The sequence below is a fragment of the Mus musculus genome, chromosome 14 (assembly GCF_000001635.26).
Source record: "Mus musculus strain C57BL/6J chromosome 14, GRCm38.p6 C57BL/6J".
Taxonomy (NCBI): Eukaryota; Metazoa; Chordata; class Mammalia; order Rodentia; family Muridae; genus Mus; species Mus musculus.
Window position 1 is genome coordinate 49,226,140 of NC_000080.6, and position 20,120 is coordinate 49,246,259.

General features: G+C 42.8%; 1 protein-coding gene across 3 annotated transcripts; it reads right to left on the reverse strand.

Moving 5' to 3' along the window:
• Positions 1–218: 218 nt before the first annotated feature.
• ccdc198 (coiled-coil domain containing 198) lies at positions 219–19,306 on the reverse strand. Of its 3 annotated transcripts, none has more exons than XM_006519439.4 (7): positions 19,219–19,306; positions 18,902–19,122; positions 17,590–17,672; positions 9,741–9,827; positions 8,324–8,422; positions 6,673–6,832; positions 219–662 (listed from the first exon to the last, which is right to left on the reverse strand). In XM_006519439.4, exons 2-7 carry the CDS (start codon positions 19,116–19,118, stop codon positions 427–429), a joined length of 882 nt encoding a protein of 293 aa, XP_006519502.1. In that variant the 5' UTR covers positions 19,119–19,122; positions 19,219–19,306; the 3' UTR covers positions 219–426. The 3 variants fall into 3 exon arrangements, with proteins under 3 accessions (XP_006519502.1, XP_011243458.1, NP_080232.3); XM_011245156.3 differs by having other exon boundaries at positions 8,324–8,425; positions 19,209–19,285; NM_025956.4 differs by having other exon boundaries at positions 220–662; positions 8,324–8,425; positions 19,219–19,289.
• Between the last annotated feature and the right edge of the window lie 814 nt (positions 19,307–20,120).

Consider the following 20,120-nt stretch of genomic DNA (forward strand, 5'->3'; position numbering starts at 1 on the left):
AGGAAAACATTACTACCTTGCCACACAGACTATGTGAAGAGACTCAGACTGTGTAGAAAGGGATCAAATTCCAGTTGTCTTGTGCCCTTGCTCAGCCTCTTTGTGACTCTAGTCTTAGCAGCTATATGATGTCCAATTACATAAGCTATGTTAAGAGACCAACAGAACAACCTCACTGAGCCCAGCTACCAACAGAAAAGTGAGACAAACAAATGACCTCTGTTTCAGCCTCTTAGTTTTAAGGCATAGACTTAAGGCATACATGACAAGGCTATTCATCACAAGATTCCAGATGACATCCTTTCTGCATACCAAAATAGCTTATATCCCTCAGAGGAGTCCATATGCAAATATGAATGATTTTATGGAAGAAAACAAGCCCAAGGCATTCTGTGCCGTTACTACCTGGGGTAGCGTCTAGCTTTCTTAAGCACTGTCGTAAAAGTCATCATAAAGAGGGATCTTCTCTGTCTTGGTCCTCACCAGTGCTTGTGGTCTCCTCTCATCTTTCTCAAGCTCATCAGAGTCGGAGCTGGAACTGTCCCAGAAAAGCTGTCCCCGGGCTTCTTGTTCACGGAGCCATGTTTCCATTTTGCCAATTTTCCGGACATAATAGTCATTCTCTGTGTGACAGTCCAAGAATTCTTCATCTTGGGGATTTCCTGCAAAAGAGCAAAAGTTTGTATTTTTCTTTAATTTCTCCTTAAGGATGATTATTTAAAATGATTTATTATTATAGAATAACTTGAGGTTAATACTGGAAGAAAAACTAAATATTAACCTTTTATGTAAACTATAAAACTGTTGTCATAGGAATTAAAATCTTTCTTGCCTTCCTATCTGATAAAACTTTTGTGCAAATGTTTTAATCCCCGTACCCACAACCTGGTAAAACTGCTGTTTACACAAAGGTCCAGCTGTGTTCTTGGACTTAGGTGGTCCATCCTTTCCCGTGTCCCTTTATTTCCTTTCTACAATTCTTTCAAAACTAGCCAGTTTCAAAAGACTGTACGGTTGGACCCCAGCCAATGCAGAAAAGACACAGTCACCACCTGTGTCAATAGAAACCATGCGCACTGCCTGTGCCAGTGCCTGCCAGCCCAGCTTGGATTCTGGCGTGACCTTTTTACAAAAAAGAATTGCTTTACCACTTTTGCTTTGCTCTGGTTTTACTTTGTGCAATGTTGAGATTTACATTGTTTTTAGCAACACTCACATGCGCGCGCGCGCGCACACACACACACACACATACACTGTTAGCTGTGTGTGACTGTAAATATTAGTTTTTAGCTGTTTTTAAAATTTTCTTTAATGATCTAAAAGTAACAAGACTAACCTAATCAAACCTAGATCTCCAACTTATTCACAATATCTAAAAATTGGGGGGCAGGGTATAACTCAATTGGTTACAGTGCTTGATTCACATGTACTACACAGACTGCATGTAAAAAATGGGAGGGTGGCAAATGCCTGTGTTCCTAAAACTCAGGAGGTCATCCATCAGGTCATCCATTGAAGCATGCTAAGTTAAAGGCCAGTCTAAGATACACACGATCTGTCTCAAACCAAACCAGACCAAACCAAACCAAACCAAAACCAAAACCAAACTAGAAAAACAAAACCATGTTTGTATATTTTTGTCATTAAAGAACCAAAAATGAATGAACCAATGAATGATCAGAGATGTTCTGGACATGGGAAGTAATGGCAACCCCAACCCAGGAACTACTTCAACTATGAGAGCTTAAGCCTTCCAGTTACCTCTGTCCTGAAGATGAGCTATGAATTGCAAGAAGCATCACTAAGAATGGAAATTTCCTAGAATGTCTATAATTAGAAGTAGAGCTTCAAAATGGGAACAAAATGTCTATTAGTTGTGGGTTCTAATGTACTATTAATGATAGCTTGAGTCCCACAGCATTCTTGGTGCCAAGATCATTCCAGTGTCAACATGTATGTGTTGCAGATGCACATGTTCAATTTCATCCTTCTCACTAGTGATGAACTATAGAAGTGGTCCCCCAAAGTGTAGTCTTGCCACTATAGTATAGTCTTGCCTTCTCACTAATAAGATACCATGTACACAGTCCTGGGTACATAGTAGTGATGTTTGAGGACATCTAAACCAGGTGTAACAACACTCTTATGAGATGTTTGATAGTGTATAGTTTATAGACTTCAAAACAATAAAAACAAAAATCATAACCTTTAGAAATCTGAGTGGATTTTGGGCATACAGAGTAGAAGACAGTGTATACAACTCCAGGATTAACCTACCCCCCTGCCCCCCAAGGGGAAGGCAACGGATTCTGATCTGTACAGAGGGAATAAGGAGTGGGACACTTTCCCAGTGGAGCAATCTCCCTAGCCCTTATAGGTCCTTTTATACACAGGAGATTAACTTTGCATGAACCTTACATGGCTGATACTATTAATCTCCATTTCATACATGTAAAAATAGGGTTACCAGAGCGAAGCAATAAATGTACTTAGATATTCTTTTAAAAAATAAAACAATGCAGAAAAACCTATGATCGAAAGGCTGCTGTATGTAAGACTCTGCTCTAGGAAGAAAAGATGTGCCTACCCCCAGAGAGGGTGTACTGTTGGAGTTCAGCAAAGACTTTGATTCCAATTTCAGTGCTTTTCCTCCAGCTGTATCTATGTCCAGTCTCTGGAGAGCCCATGGCCACATGAACATGGTAAAATTCATCATACATACATATATCAAAAACCATACATCAAAAAGAGTGAAGGTCACTTTATGCTGTACATGACTACATATTTTTTATGAATATGCGTAATTTATCATATGAATAAACTAAAGCAAAATTAAAGGTGGTTTTGTTTTAGAGAAGCAGCAGAAAACAAAGCTCAGCTTCTGTCTCACAAGAAGCTAACATTTCCATCTTATCTTCTGGAGGAAAACAAGAAATGGTGGATATCCCATTAAATCAGTGAAGGCTGGAAAAGAGGACCCTGCATTGCCAGACCCCAACTACCAGAATGCCCAGGACTGCATATGAGCTTGGCTATGTTCCATTCACAGGCGAAAACAAAGTGAACCACTTTTAGAAGACAGGGAAAGCAGTCAGAGAGGTTCCGTGTGATCAGTAAGAGGGAGCCTTTGCTAGAGGCAGTGGCAAGAACAGCCAAGTGTGCAGCCTCTGGGGTGGAGCATCCTGAGAAGTTTCATCTCTTACTATCTGGCTGTGACCTGGTGAGTGGACCTGTCCTTTCTGGATCTGGTCTCCTCACCTGTGAAACACAGGTGGTAATGATCCTGACTTTTTGTGGTTCATAGGGGAAGAACTCAGTCCTGTGATTAAAATCACTTTCTAAATGCTAGCTCTGTCCACTATTATGCCAATACATTGCAAGTTTCTGTCAATAGGGCTGTGTATCACGAATGGAAGCAACAAGAGAATGGGAAACTTTATTGAATCACAGTCTCCCTGTCTTCAAAGAAATATATGGTGATACTTCACTTCTTGTGTCAATTAATTTTCATTGGGCTGGAGAGATGGCTCAGCAGCTCTTCCAGAAGTCCTGAGTTCAATTCCCAGCAACCACATGGTGGCTCAGAACCATCTGTAATGGGGATCTGATGCCCTCTTCTGGTGCGTCTGAAGTCTACTCACATACATGAAATAAATAAATAAAGCTTAAAAAATTAATTTTCATTATCAGTTTGACTGGATTGGGAATCCTCCAGTCTGGGTGGATCTTTAAGTGCTTCCAGACTTTTAACAGAGAAGAGAAGACATACCCTAAATATGGATGGCACCACCCCATAAGCTTGGGTTCCGGACTGGGTAGAAAAGACAGAGGAGAAAGCAAGCTGGAGGGGCAGTATCTATCTCTGCCTCCTTTCTCGCTGCAGATATGATGTGACCAGCCTCTCCCACCATCATGTCTTCCCAGCTGTGATGGACTGTGTCCTGGAACTGAGAACCCGAAAGCTCTTCCTTCCACAAAACTCTTGTCAGCAGTTTCATCACAGCAACCAGAAATGTAAGTAATAGATTTCCCTGTCCTGCAGCTTCAGCAGCAGGCAATGATGTTGCTGCACATATCACCCTCCGTGAGATCCCAATTAATTGCGATCCAATTTAAATGAGAACAATTAGAAATTTTTGTTTTTAAAAGTATTTATCTATTTGTCTGTCTGTCTATCTATCTATCTATCTATCTATCTATCTATCTATCTATCTATCTATCTGTCTGAGTGCTCTATTTGCATGTATGGCTGCATGACAGAAGAGGGCATCAGATCCCATTAAGGATGGTTATGAGCCACCACGTGGTTTCTGGGAATCAAACTCTGTATATTTGGAAGAACAGCTAGTGCTCTTAACTGTTGAGCCATCTCTCCAGCCTCTAGAATTTTTAATTCATGCTAGCAAGTTATTGTTTCTAGGAGCATTTTGTCAGGCATATTCACATACACACCCAGCCATTGCAAAGAAAAAAAATATCCCATAGACTTTAAGGGTTGATGGCACTGAGATCAAGTCCATCTGAGGTCAGCTCATCTCCACAATCACTTGAGGAACTAAAATGTATGGTTATCCCACCATCACTATCTAGAGATGCTGGTCTAGGATGAGGATGGGAGCTGGGAAAGTTTCCACTCCTCAAGGGATTCTGCTGCTGACTTAGTCTCTCTTTGGTGAGAGAGATGTCCAGTAGCTGACTCCAGCTGGGGTTCCTCTTTCTGCTCCCTTCCTAGGAAGGTCCTGAATAGGGGCATATGAAGGCCAGCATCTATGAGCTTCAGCTTCCATCTAGAACTGGAGAATGTAGCCTTCTCTTCAAAGATGGGTAAGGGATTCCAGCTTTAGGCCTGCATACTTTCCAAGGCTGTCCTAGACCAAGCTGTGGATGCTTAACCCCCGAGGAAGGTTGTGGTAGTAGTTAGGCCACAAAAATGTGAATTCTGCCTGTGTTACATTATGCGTGAGTGTTAACTCTTCTAGTCCTATTAGAGGAGAGAATGTGTGTCAAGACCAGATCACAGGACCAGCTGGTTGCTCTCTCTTTTGAGATAGGGAGTCCAGTTTGGAACCTGAACTCACTATGCAGTCCAAGGGACTCAAGTGGCCAAGGACTGGGATTACAGGTTTAGTTTAGAGAGAGGAGTCAACAAACCACAGCTGGAGCAGAGCAGAGTGAAGCCTCTTTAGAACGTCTCAGGAAAGCCATAGAAAACACTTGTCTGCTGTCCCTCCTGTGTCCCCCCAAGCCTGGCACATTTTTCTTGGGCCCTGCCGATATATGTGTATTTAGGCTTGTTCTCTGGAGATGGCTTTGCAGTGATTAACTTTAGCTGAATGCCTTTTTTCTTAGTTTTGTCAACATTATTTTTTTTGTTGTTGCAAAAGTTGTTTATTCCACAACATGTGGTTGCTGGGAATTGTACTCAGGTCTTCTGGAAAAGCAGTCAGAGCTCTTAACTGCTGAGCTATTTCTCCACCCCCTGCCTGCTTTTTTTTTTTTTAAGAAACATTTATTTTTATTTATGAGTATGTATTTCTGTGATTCTATGGAATGTGTGGGCAGGTTCTGGAGGAGGCTGGAAGAGGGCATCAGATTCTCTGGAGCTGGAGTTACAGGCAGTTTTGAGCCACCCTACATGAGGGCTGGGAACCACACTTGGTTTCTTTGATAGAAAGGCAAGCACTCTCAGCCGTTCAGCCAGCTTTCCAGCCTGGTGATGGCTTTCTCAACAGGGCAGTGGTATGGTCAGATGTGCTTTCTATGAAGTTGCTCTGTGTTGACAGAGTGCTTCATGAACTAGAACTTCAGAACATGGGACTGGGAATTTAGCTTTAGCCTAAGTGGCATGGATCATGAGGGCCTCCCCAGTAAAGATGGTGGCTGCAGCAGGAGCCAGTTGGAAAAGGCAGTGGTGCTAGACTCACTGTTGACATTCTTGGGGACCCAAGAAGGCTGAACTGCTTGGCCAAGGGTGCTTTGAGGGATAAGGGTCTGATAAGTATTTGTCCTGTGAGTACAGACGTCACGGATCTGTAAGAGCCTCCCCGTCTCTGGTAGTAAGATGATTCTATGAGCCTGTCTTAGGGTTTCAGGAGTGCCTTTGAAGCACTTAGCACCTACAAGAAGAGAGAAGCCTGAATGGAGAGCTTAAGCTTTTATCTTTTCCTCCCAGAGATGCAAAATACAATGCAATGTACACTCTCAGATGTCACATAGCCCCCCAGCAGTAGGTATTTGCTGTCCCCTAACTCTTCTTCCCCTGCCCATCATGGATGTTTATTTGATAAAGTTTAAAACATGCTTGCATCTCAGTGTGTAAAATATGGAGGTGGGGGCAGGGTGGGGGCTTGAGTTCAAGTTTGACCCTGTCTCAAAACAACACTAGGGAGCCAATGATGTAGCTAGGCTGGCAGACAATTTGCCTGCTATATATAGAGTCCTAGGTTTAACACCCAGCGTGGCATAAACAAGCCAGGGAGAGTGGTGCAATACAGTGCTTGGGAGGTGGAGACAGGAGGATCAGAATTCTGTTCAAGGTCATCTTTGACTACATAGTGAGCCTAGCCTGGACTACATGGAAATCTGTCTTAAAACAACTAAACTCCCAAAACAAAACAAAACAAAACAAAACAAAAACACCCCGTGAAATGTTTTACTAAAGAAATGGCTCACCTGGATCTCTGTTTATGTTTTCATTAGGCAGTATGGTGAGAATGTCATAGCCGTTGCTCCTTGGCTTGCTCTGGGCGATTTTATTGCCATTATGGTCCTTCAGCTTTTGCATATCAAGCATCGCCTTACTCAGAAGACTCTTCCTCAACTCCATTTGGGCCTGAAATGATCAACTAGAAGTGGTTAGTGTCCCCCTAAACCGTCTTCCCCTGCCTGAACAGGTTAGCATCTCAGCAACATCAAAGGTGGACAGTTCACAGACCTGAACACCCGTGAACACAGTGGAGTGGTTTTCTTCCTGGGAACTTTATTCTCAGGCTTGTTAGGAGACAAGTGAGCATGCTCACTGTCTCAGAGAGGCATGGCCAATGGAAAGAGGAAGCCTGCTGGCCTCTGTCTGTAGATGTGGTGTTTGGAATTACAGAGGATAGAACCACAGGATGCTTCCTTAGAGAGCGGCGTTTAGGGTAGGACACTTGCAGAGCTGTACTGGAGAACGTATTCCAGTGTGTCTTCCTAAAATCTAGATTGGAAACATATCCCTACCCCAATCCTTATGCTGGTTTGTAGGTGGCTCACTTTCAGGATAGAGGAAAACTACTGTCACAGGAGGAGGCTAGTTCTCCCTAGAAAGAGCTAGAAAGGCTGCTTGCCTGCCTTGGCTTGCTCTTGCCCCCTGACCCCTCACTCTCAAGAACATTGTCACCTTCTGCGTTCCTTGCTTGTGCTGTGTTGTATCATCAGTGTCTCAGTCTTAGCTCTTTCCGCCTCTGGATCGACGAGCAGTATCTCTATTGTCTTTGTCAATTAACACATTTTGGTATTCTCTTATAGCAGCAGAAAAGGAAACAGGGTTTCACTCCGTAGCTCAGGCTGTCCTGAAACTTTCTATGTAACCCAGGCTGGCCTAGACCTTGTGGCACTCCTCCTGCACAGCCCCACAAGCATGGGGTACAAGCATGCTCAGTACCAAGTGTTTCTCTATAGAAAATTCTGCAGCATGGATTACAGGGAGAGGCCTGTGTATCAGACTATACACTGACTTCTTTTCCCTCTCTAAGTAAACCAAGAAACTAGTATTATTGATTTACCTTATTTTCTGGCTGCAACCAGAGGGTCCAAGGCAGCTTGTTTTAAAAAAGAAGACATAAGCTAGGCTTTGTGATTCATATCTTTAATCCCAACAATGAGGAAGCAGGAGGCTATCTTGGCCTACAGAGTGAGTTCCAGGTCAGCCAGAACTATGTAATGAGACCTTATGTCAAAAACAAAACAAAGAGACAAAGACAAAGGGACACCCAAGGGACCAGTGAGATGGCTCAGTGATTAAGGGAGCTTGCTGCCAAGTCTGACAATCTGAGTTCGAGACCCAGAACCCATATGGTGGAAGAAAATAAAACCTACTACAAAAAGTTGGCCTCTGGCCCCCAGACACGCACTGTAGCACATGTGTGTGCCCTGTGCTCCCACAAAATAAGGAAATAAATGTTTAGAACATTAAAAGAGATCAAGGCTGGGAGCAAAGGTCATCTTCCTGTTTCTTCCAGTTTGGGCAGTGGCAGCTTCTGCTCCAGTGCCGAGTAGAGATTGGCCTTGGTGGGACAGTGATGGTGCCCTCCATATTTGGTAAATGCGACCCTCTTCTCATTACCTCTTGTCTTTTATGGTTCATCTCTAGCATTTTCATCTTATGCAAATATTGTCTTTTCCCAGAAGTGTACATAGGAAGTTGAATTTTCTTCTCATTTTCCTGCTGTGAAAGATGACATGTTTATTAGTTTGGGGTCATTGTTGTTGACTGCCACAATCTACAGCCTTCAATCCTTCTTGGAGCAGGAGATCTTAATCCATTGTAATCCATGGTGTTCTCCTGTCATGATAAAGCTATACTGGTGTGTGTCCCTGACAAGTCCTTTGTATAGCTGTCTGAATGAAGTGGCAATCTGCTGTGTATCTAGTTGTATTTTAAAGGTTCTTGCAGAGTGTTGAAAGCCTGAATGTAAGGCCTTGACAATTTCATTTTGATAATCTCACTTCGACAATGTACCATTTCTCCCCCAACAGATGCTTGTAATATCTCTCTAGAAGAGTGGCTGGGTTTGATGAGACCTTCCTTCCCTTTCTCTTCCTGTGTCTTCTACCATTGAATGGACAGCTGTGACGTGAGAAGAGCACCCCCTAGTGGCCCTGTGGAACTTATTTCTCTACAGTTTGTTTTCATATTCTAATATAAGTACAGGGAGCACAGCAGTTAAGGGAGGCTTTGAAATGACTACTGATGAGTCTGCTGCTCTCCCTTTAGTTTGTCATGAAATTCAGTGGCAGAGGTGGCTATTGAGGGTAAGCAGGGGTGAATGTATTTTCATTTGTCACCTACTGTTGCCCAGAGGTAAAGAACAGAACTGGCGACAACCCTTTGTGCTGCCCTGTGGACAGTGTGTTGCATGGTGCAGAAACATAGAGGGAGGCTGCCGCAGCTGCCAGCACGTTAAGCACGGACTTGAGGACCTGTAGCATGCGGGTGACCCTTAACCTCACCCAGCAGTGACTGGCTGGCTCCGGAATGAGTCAGGACAAGGTTTGAAAAGGACCCCTACAAACAGCTTTCGTTTTTTTACTCTGCAGGGCAAAGCTGACTGAAGCCCTTCCCTGAGGTTACATTTTGATAGAGGTTGGTGGCACAGAAGTCAGGAATAACTTCTGGAGAAGCTCTCCCTGGGTTTTGAGAGATCGTTTTTTTAAACCCAGGAGGAGTGAAGGGAAGAGCTGTGCTGGCTTCCCCCAGCACAGATGAAAACTTGTAGAACCACCAGTTTCCACGCAAGATTCCCTTTTCATCTACATGGCTCTCTTTTCTCCACAAAGCAGACGGAGCCTGGCCTCACCCGAGGGTGGAGGGCACTTGCCAGTTGCAAGCAGGCATAAGCAAGCACTGATGCTTTTCATTCTACCTGCCAAGGACTGAACAGTCTGCGTTGGCTTTGAACTCCTGTGTGAAGGGGAAACTTGAAAAGAGCGACTCTCCCAGTCTCACCCACTTCCCCCAGTCTACAACCGCCCCAGCTCACCTTTGTGTTGGACTTTGTTCTGCCTTCTTGATGGCACAGAAGCCTTTCAGAGGTAATTGCTTGTGGCAGGTCAATGGGTTCAAGCTTCTAGAAGTCCAAAATTTAGAGTGTTCAGCATCCCTCACACCATGAGACGATGAAACACAAAAGCAGGTACATTAAACTACCCGAGCATTGTGTGAAAGCGGCACTTCCTCCTGGGCACACACAGGGAAGGTCATACCCAGTGTCACCACTGTCGTCTGTGGGAAGGGCTTTTTGACCTACAGGGTTCTTTATTGTTCTAGCTCAGTGTCTTCAGTGAGTTATTAATCAAAATCTTGGTCAGGGATTGAGGGATCGTGTTTAAAGTTACCAAATAGCTGGGGTCTTAGACTAGTAGAGATGAAAGAGACTGGAGACACACCTGATCTTCCCTTAACCACCCAGTGCTGTCCCAGTCCTTAGGGAGGTCTCTGGGGGAAGTTCCTTCAGTAATCATGGGTGACAAGGCATGCTTAAGAGAAAAGTACAAACTGGGCTGGCAAGATGGTTCAGTGGTTAAGAGCACTGACTGCTCTTCTGAAGGTCCTGAGTTCAAATCCCAGCAACCACATGGTGGCTCACAACCATCCATAATGAGACCTGATGCCCTCTTCTGGAATGTCTGAAGACAGCTACAGTGTACTTACATATAATAAATAAATAAATCTTTAAAAAAAAGAGAGAAAAGTACAAACTGCTAACAAATGGTAGGGTCATTTTTTTTTTTTTTAAGCAGGGAGTAAGGTTTATGGAAGACATTTATTGGAGCTTAAAAGGTTCACTGAAACTGAGCAGGAGTTTATCCGTGGGCCTGTCTAAGTTTCTCCTTGCCCCCAGTGTGTGTGTGTGTGTGTGTGTGTGTGTATACGTGTGCGCACACACACATCACTGCATATACCTGTAGAGACTAAGGGTTGATGTCAGATGTTATTCTACAGCTCTCAACCTTACTTTTTGTTTTTGAGACAAGGTCTCTCACTGATCTTGTAACTGTTTCCACTAAATGGCTGGGCTGGGCACCCCTGGGAACATCTGTTTTTACACAAAGCCCCTCCAATCCCAGTCTGCTGGCTTTACAGATGTGCCTGTCATTACAGATGTGCCTGTCATCACTGAATTCTTTCAGACTGGGCTTTTTAGTTTTTCGGGTGTTGAGTAACCAGTCTGGTCCTCATCCCTGCACAGCAAGCACCTTATCCACTGAGCCATCGCCCCAGCCCACTGCCCAGCCTTCCTTCTCCACAAAAGAGTTTGGACTCTACAAAGTTGAGCATGGAAGACAAAGCTTGTCTCCTCACATCGACATGCAGAGGGTGTCTGCAGAGTTTATTCACTCAGGGAGACAGAGCTGAGCTCTTTGCATCCAGGAAGTCTCTGAGGTGAGAACGGTCTGCCTGCCCTAGTCTCAGCAGAGAAGCATCCTCAGCCGCCTTAGTCATAATCACTGGTGACTATTAGACACATTTCCCATGCGGTCGGACCTTGGAACTTAACCTAGTAAAGAAGCCATGAGCGGTGACTAAGAGAAGCTGTTTGTTCCCCCCACTCTTAGCATTTCAGGGCATGAAGATGCTAGTTCTGGATACAGCAGTTGATTGTGCCAGAATGCTGGAGGGAGAGACCAAGAGTGGGGGACCCTTCCAGACACCTGTGGGAAGAAGAATCTATGACAGCCAGGGGCTTGGTTAAATGGGAGAACAGAAAAGTTTGTGTCTCCTCTGCATGGGTGAGTCTTAAGGATGTGTCTATTCGTGAGACTGAATGGCTGTGTAGCCATCATTTCTTACTGTATGCACGAGGAAATGTACCATCATATGTCGTTCTTTGGAAGACCTTATAAATTCTAAGGGTCCCATTTTAGAAAGGCTGACGATTTGTCCAGGTTTGCCCAACTGGAAAGTGGCATCACTAGGACTCAAGCTCAGATGTGTACCATATATCAAACCATGTTCTTCACCTCATAGTTTGCTTCCTGGAAGGCTGATTCTCAGAATGCCCTTGCATTTCAAAACAAAGTCTCCAGGCACTTCACCGGGGCTGGAGATTTTCCAGGCTTGCGTTATGTCTTGTAAGTAGAAAGTTTTCAGAACTCCCCCAGAGATGCTGAAGATTTCTTTAAAGGTTGGGGTGTGGAATGATCCCACATTGCTACTAATGACTGAAGGAACCACATCCAAGGAGACTGTAGATGATCTGTGTGTATAGTGTGGACACTGAGTTGGAATAAACCAAAATATTTGGGTCATTTAAAAAAGTACTCTTTGGGCCAGGCTTCTGGTTTGATAGTATGGTTGTCTGAGCCCCTTTCCTTTGTCCTTAGCCGTCTATTTAGGTTCACATTTCTGATCAAGGCTAAATGGTAGCTATTGTTAAGAGCCCTCTAGGCATCTACTTTCTGAAAAAGGAACCTGAAGAACCACACGTTCTCTTTGCCAAGCCACTAGATGGCAGCAAGCGGCAGTGCCAACAAGCTTCCACCTGCACAGAACTATACAGGGAAGCAATACAGGGAAACAGTTGGGCAAACTGGCTTCATGTAAATATGCCAGCCCAGTGAATCCTGGACACACGCACATGCACACACACACACACGCACACACGCACACGCGCACGCGCACGCACACCTCCCTTCCCCTACAGAGGAAGGCAGTTGCTTCTCTTCATCCTTTGCAGAAGAATCACACCAGAAGGAGTTGTTTAGGGGAACGGTAGGGTGGTACTTTTTCATTTTTTTAACATTAGGAAATATATTTGCCTAAAGGTTTCTGAATGACCTGACTCGTCAACACATGATCAATATCATCAGCTGGAATATGTGCTAGGGCTTCGGGACCGGAGGATCAATCAACCAAGTACCACCAACCTCTGCACTTGGTGACAATCACTGACTTAGGAGAGGCTGGTTTTGTTTATTAAAAGACAAGGAAGGTGGGTCAGAGCAACTTCAAGAAAATGTAGCATGTGTTTGGCACAGTGACCTAACATGTCTCTTAAAATTCTGGGAAGTGAAGAAAGTGACACTATGCCAGCTTTAGGGAGATGATCATGGAGACAACTTAAGGCCCAAGAAGGATTTCTGATTTACAGTGCAGTTGTTTGTTCAGAGGAGCTATCCATGAAACCCCTGAACCCCACCCCACCCCCCAAAAAAGGTTTACATGACATGATTTGGCTTTAGTACAAGATAAATATTTCTCTAGATCAGAAAACAGAAATGCACATATTTGTGAGAAGCCGATCCATAAGACACTTAGGCCAGGTAAGAAGTTATTTATATTCAGGAAAGGAGATCGGGAAATGCTCCATAAAAGATCCAGGCTCACAATTTTAAATTAAGGCTCAGTTCTCTTTAATGCTGCTTATTATGGAAGAGCTACAGGGCTGAAGTTGAACAGAGCAGCAGAGCATGTTGTTTTAGCATGTAAGAGGCCATGTGTTCATTGCCCAGTACTGAAGTAAAATAAATGTATCTGGGGATGAGTAGGTGGCTCGGCAGATAACGCTCACCATCAAAGTGTGAGCCCTACTACTTGGGAGGTAGAAATGGGATGCCCAGGATAAATGGGCTAAACTTTGAATTGGTGAACTCCAGGTTCAGCCAGAGGCTCTGTGTAAGTAAATAAAGTAGAGGGTGATTAAAGAAGCTAGCTGACATCAGCTTCTAGCCAGCACACACACACACACACACACACACACACACACACACACACACACACACACACACACACACACACTGTAAACACATACTGAAAGCTGGAAGATTCATTTCACAGGACTTAGCATAAGATTAAATACAAAGAAGATAAGACCCCGCAACAATAAATTCAAAAGCTTGCTTTGGTGATTTCTAAGAAACACTCAGAAAGAATAAGATACTCAAACCAACCCAGACCTATTAATTAAGCTAGTAGGAAAAATTATCACTTTCCTTAAAAGTCCAAGAGTCTAAAAATGTTTTTTACTAAATGTTAGGGAACTAGAGCAATTCTGTGTTGCTATAATAAATGTTTTGGAAAAGAAGGGTGTGAAATCTCAATTTTCCAAGAATAATTCAATCTTGATGGCAAAGCTGATATAAAACTGTGTTGGAAAAGTGTAGGTCTGTCTCCTTCATTAAGGCAGATACACAGTCGAAGGAAATGCAGTTCAGCAATGTATGTGTGCACTTATCTCACGACCAAGTTGAGTTTATGCCAGAAACGCACCATGGCTCACCATTATAAACTCTAGACTGTATTAGCTGGAGAAAAGAAAACCCAGAGAATTGTTTATTTTTGTGTGGGTAGGCATTTCTCTGTGTGTGGGTATGTGTGATTGTTTTAATAGATGGGGAAAAAATCCGATAAAATTTAACACTAAAGGAAACCGATAAAACTTAGTCTAAAGGAAAACTCCTGAACTTGAACGACGTTGTGCCAGGTGGCCTTTCTTCCTACCGGCTTGACAGCAGTCTTCTGCCTGTCCCATGCAGCAGCTTCCCTGCCATCCTATTGGGTGCAGCCACTGAGGAGATGACAATGAGGTTAGGTATTTGGGCTATCGGGTGAACATGTCTCTCAGTGGAAGGCCACTCTTACCCTCAGTGCAGCTTCCTTTACCTGACTCTATCCTTCCAGGCTCTAGAAATCTCTCCCCTTGCCTTGGCCCAGAGCTGGTTACCTGTCTGCTGCCTCTAACACTTTCTGCACTATCTTTGACTGTTTCTCTTCTGTGCAAGGAGGGTTGCAAAAGAAAGTTCCCTGAATTACTAAAATCTCAGTGTGCCATCCATTTCCTTTGGGGGCTTTGGTGCCAGTGGGTATCAAAATCCTACTGCGTATATTATATATGTTCAGTATCCCTTACTTGAGTTTCTTGGGACCAGTAGTGTTTCAAATTTGGAATTTTATTTCTGCTTTTCAAATATTTGCATGTATATAATGAGATATCTTGGGATTGGGACTCAAGTCTGGACACAGTTTGTTTCATGTGTTTGCTAGGCACAGTAGCTGAAGGTAATTTTACACAATATTTTCAATGTTTCTGCTTTTTGGCTGCAGGTTTGGAATTTTTCCTCCCGTGGTAATGTCAGTGATCAGATAAAAAATGGATTTTGGAGCACTTTGGATTTCACATGTTAGAATTAGGGAATCTTAAGTATAGTATCAATATCTTAGTGTGTGTGGGGTGAGGATGGGGTCATGAGAGAGAAGGTCTGAGGGAATCAGGACTGTTGGGATGGGGGTTGCAATGGCTAATAGGTTGTTCAGGGTAGGCCTTATAAGGATGCTGAAATTTGAAAAAAAAAAAAAAAACAATCTCTGGAAATCAAAGAATTATCCTGCTAGACTACGTGAGTCAATATGCAGGGGTGGGGGTGTCGAAGATGTTAGTAAGAAGACAGTCCTGTTAGGCTGCCTGATTGGAGGAGAAGATGGGCAGGATAGAGGGGGTGCTGCTGATCAGTTCTCCTACATGGGTTGGGGACATTACTGATTAAGAGCCCCCAAGCAGAGAAGCTTGGTTCTCACCTCCAGGAAGAGTGCTCCTTAGTTCTCACCTCCAGGAAGAGGTGCTCCTTAAGGAGTAGAGAGGTCCCGGAAGTGGAGGTTGCCAAATACCCAACTCAAATTATTTAGGATGCAATTAGGTTTGGTTTAATAATTAAAAATACTTTTAGAATTTTCTTTGGCAGAGATCAGGCTATTAATTAGCATGTCATGGGAACCCAGCATTTATTATTCTCTCAAAAACCCATTTGTGGTGAAAAATGTGCTGAGCCTCATTTGTGAAGATAATTATAGATGATATCTTTAGGAGTGTCTGCCAAGTTCCTAGTGATTTCCCTTTTATCTGGGAGCTGACTCCAGAGCCTACAGGGTGCCTCCTCTGCCCACGTCTTTCTAGCACAAGCCTGTCCTCTGCTCCCAGCTCATTGGATCAGAGCTAGGATCACAAGTAAAGCTGAGCCAGTAAGACCTTTCCCCCACAGGAATTTGGAATACTGGCCATGGTCAGGCAACTCTGTACATTTGATTAGATGTTTAAGATTCAAGTTTAGGGTGGCCCTGAGACACAGAAAACACTGATTCTTTGAGGGAAATGAATGCAGGGTTATAGTACAGAACTAAGGTGAGCTGTATAGAATTTTGCCTTTCAGAAGTTTGCTAAGTCTAATGTCTCCCAGATCTTGGGTTCAACAAAATATCCCCGTATCCTTATAACTAAGCACATTGATATCTTTGTACACTTGGCATGTTTTCCTTCCACCATGGATGAATCTCCTTTCATTTATTCATTCATTCACTACTAAACTTTTGTGTGGCATAGATTGTCAGTGGCTGAATACATAACACTGAGTAAAGAAAGAATAGTCTTTGTGCTCAGATAATGAGTCTTGATTCTTTGATCTTAAGGTGGTTTGCTAGTTTGTGGGGTACAGTGTCAGACTCGGAAATATCCACACCCTCTTTTTGAATTTGAAGGAATCAAAACCTAATTTTAGCTTATTTAGGATTGGCAAATATTAAAATTGTTCTGTGGTCTGGAGAGTACTACATAAATATATTTCTCTGGTTGTAGCGATTTCTTCTGTTTGAGTTAGCCGGTGTCAGAGATTCATAGGAACATATATTAAATACTCCCTTGAAAGGCCATATTTAGTTTAAGAATAAAGCCAGCTTTAGGTTTCTCTGCTAAGCTAGAGATATGCTCATATTTTTAAATTAGACCTTGATTCATTACATTTGCTGTTTACTTTTTTTGAACTAAATATTATCTTCCCACTTTCTAACATTTCTGGAAGAAATGCTCTTTTGGAACTAAAGGTAATAATCGCTTCAAGTAGTAATTTCGAGCTTCCAAAGAAGACAAGTACATAAGAACTGACTGAGACCTCAGTACTTAGCAGAGAGCTCCATTAGCCCCTGAACCAGTCTGGGCATCTGGCTGAACTGTGGAGCAGGTAGGGTTTGGCTGTGTCCTTGCTCTGCTCACAGAGAGCCCCATGCCTTCTGTTATCCAACACTCATTTTCAAGGACCCACTCTGAGCTCTTTCTCTTTTTACGATGAGCTGTCCTACTGGAATTTGTACCTCTCAAAAGGGAATCTATGACATCTTAAATCAAGGTAGATACATTACAATTTTTTTGCTCTGGTATCCCTTACTCCCCTATCCCTTTTCTTTTAGACAGTCATGCTGTAGCCCTGGCTGGCCTTGAACTTACAGAGATCTGCTTGCACCTGCCTCCTAAGGGCTAGGATTAAGGTGGTGCGCCACCATATCTGGCCCCAGTGTCTCTAACTTCAACATCTGCTTGTGACATCTAGGATGATTAAAGGATGGGACTAAGGGGAGATGGAGACAACTTACTCTGAAGGTTAGAAGTATCAGAGGTCTGGCTAATACCTTCTGTGACATTTGACAAGTTACTTCATTCTCTGAACCACATGTGGAAAACAAAGATGGTATTTTCTTTCTTATATTGGCCTAGAGAACTACCTGAATGACATAGATCAAGTTCCAATGTGGTGTTTGACTGGAATAGTATTAGTAGTTGTCATTTTCAAATACTCAGTCAACCAAGTGCTAGATTCAGGTCCTTTAAATCTCTAGCCTATTTCCTTGTTAACAACTTTTTTTTGGAGTGGGGTTGGGTTGTGAGTCTCAAAAGTGACATCACTGCTAAAGGAAATTCTAATACTATGGCCTTTGCAACTGTCAAGATTCTTTGTAACTGCATCTCATTAACAAGGTATTTAAGGTTCTTTTATAATTATGGATGAAAAGGGGTATAAGTATTAAAGCAAAGACATTCCTTAAGAAGACTTTTAAATTCATCTTACTTGAATTCTTCGGGGTGGATGCCTTTTGATAATACTTGTTTCTTCATGTTTCAGTGGGATGTCAAGATACATGGCCCTGGATACTGGAAAGATTGGACGGGGCAATAATAAACCATTAAAAGCAATTTATTGTCAAGTTAGGCATACAGGCTGATCATCGTTCAGTAGTCATCATCTATACAATTTGCATCTTTCAATTATACATGCCTAACTCTCTGGTTAAATGCAGAGATGAGACATACAGAGCAGGGCCCCTACATGAATGCAAGTGATAACATTTTAGTCTGATTTATTCTTTCCATAGCCCCCTAGGCTAACAAAAATGCAAAATTAGCTATGTACTGATCACGGGTATTACTCAAACACAACATTTAGCCTGGAACATAGAAACTTACCGACTAGTCTGTACTGGAAATGAAATCCAGGGTCTCACGTGTACTAGGCAAGTGCTCTGTCTCTGAGCTCTGTCTCTGGCTCACTAGTTCAATACCAAGAAATTTCCCCCCAAATAAAGGGAAGGAGAGTTCATTTGTGTTATTGATGCAGAATGTGAAGAAGAGAAAAGATGACACAAGTATATGGAATATGTACCAGATAACACATTTAAACATGAATTTCTCATTCCAAGTTAGCATATCTGTTTTAATTATCTTTATGGTCACCAGGAAACATTTTACATGTCATAATAAATACCTAAGAACAACTTGCAGCCATTTCAGGCCCAGAGTTTCCCTATAATTGTGGGGAAAAGTTTCTTAATTCTGTGATGACCATAAAAACATGGGGTTCAGGAAGGGTAATTCACCTACTGTCCCTTATGTAGTAAATTGATACTGATTGGGTTGGTTTCAAAATTCAAATTGGAGAGGTCTATTCCTATAGGGCTACTCTCAAAACTACAAAGCCTGATGCATTAAGTCCCCCTGGAGACAATGACTTAAATTTAGAATCCAACTGGAGCACAACTGCCACCATTTAGCACATCAGTGGCTTTGTAATTTCTGTGGTCTTTGCAACTGTCAACATTCTTTGTGACTGCATAAGGAGGTGGGCATAAACATTGAAATCAGAACAGACTCAAGTGAGACCGGATGGTGTTCCCTTCTTATATAGAAGTACTTTATCCACAATTGATACAAGCAATCAAATGTAACAGAAGACATTCATCTGACAAACATTCAGTTCTCACTGAAAAATATTCTCCTATATTTCAATATTCTAGACTTCTGGAGATCATGGAGATAGTCATGTAAATGTACCACAGCCCTCCCAAGTCCCAGACATGCAACTCTTATGTTTGGTTTTGCCATACCTGCCGGGAGTCTTCCATACCAAGTTTCTCGAAGCGGTGGTAGCTGTCCTTCTCGAGTTCGATTCTGGTCCTGCAGTCTCGTGAATGAGCTTTCTTCTTCCAGGTTCCGATTCAATGCAAAGAACACAGGGCCAGTTGAGGGTGTCTCTGTTTCTTGGCTTTGTAAAGGTGTGACTTTGATCACCCGAGGGTGAGCCTTGGAGTGGCCCAGGCCCATGTTCCTTGAAGACATTGAGAAGAAAACCATGATGGAGAGGGTGAGGGCCTCTACAGAGCTCGATTTAGTTAAATGTTTTCAGGAGTTTACCTCGGCTTACCAAAGCAGGTGTTTCCTTCATGACATCTTCCCTGTTCTGTACCTCGACACTAACTACTCTGGCCACTTCCTGGGAGGTTGGTTTCCATGGAGACTTCCCTTCAACTTCTACTTTGCCATTCCAGAACTAAAGAATGCAGTTAAACATTGACTTGGTTATTCTACTCTCTGAAAAACTCAGTTACATGGAGAGAAGTTTCTATTGATCATTAAACAATTATCCAACCCCAGGCCATTACAAGACACACAGAGCAGGGTTGTAGAGAAGTCTTAGGAGCACCCTTTCATAGTAAACATGTTGGGGGAAGTACTAACAGCCCAGAAGAGCTAAATTGTTAGAAATGAGAGGACAGATGCTAATGAGTTAGGGCTTTGTTAATCTATAACTTTAATTAGAGGATATGTCTTCCAGTTAGGAGAAGAAGCAGGGGGTGGATAAGGCTTCACTTGATTTTTCTATCAGTGACTTGAGCTACCTTCGAAGGAAATGAATACATTGCAGGAGAACGAAAAGACAATAGGATGTTTTCTTCATCTCCCTGCTGGGAATGAAGGGACAAATTTCTTAAATAAGTGGTCCAAATAAAAACTGTTTTCAAACAGAGCCTATTTATTATGTTGTTTTACGTAGAAAAAGAAAATGGAGGGAAATGTGCCAATGGCTTGACCAGCGGCTTTTGAGTGATGGCTTTATGAGTGATTTTAATGTCAGACCTTTACTCAGAGTGGAACCCACGTTCAAGTTTGAGTTGTTCATGATCACAGATTACAGGTGCCTTTGGCATATCTCCATAGATGAATTAAAAAATATTTTCCATGGTGTGAAATCTATTTGCTAAAGGGCTAACATGGTGATTAGGAAGAGTCAATAGGAAATATCTAGCTTTAATTTTTTGCCGTTGT

Excerpts from the sequence above, each read along its gene's own strand:
- ccdc198 (XM_011245156.3), bottom strand. The coding sequence starts at position 19,118 with ATGGGCCTGGGCCACTCCAAGGCTCACCCTCGGGTGATCAAAGTCACA. Across the intron at positions 9,828-17,589 it reads ATCCACCCCGAAGAATTCAA|AAGCTTGAACCCATTGACCT; the intron begins GTAAGATGAATT and ends TTGGACTTCTAG. Across the intron at positions 663-6,672 it reads AAACATAAACAGAGATCCAG|GAAATCCCCAAGATGAAGAA; the intron begins GTGAGCCATTTC and ends GCTCTTTTGCAG.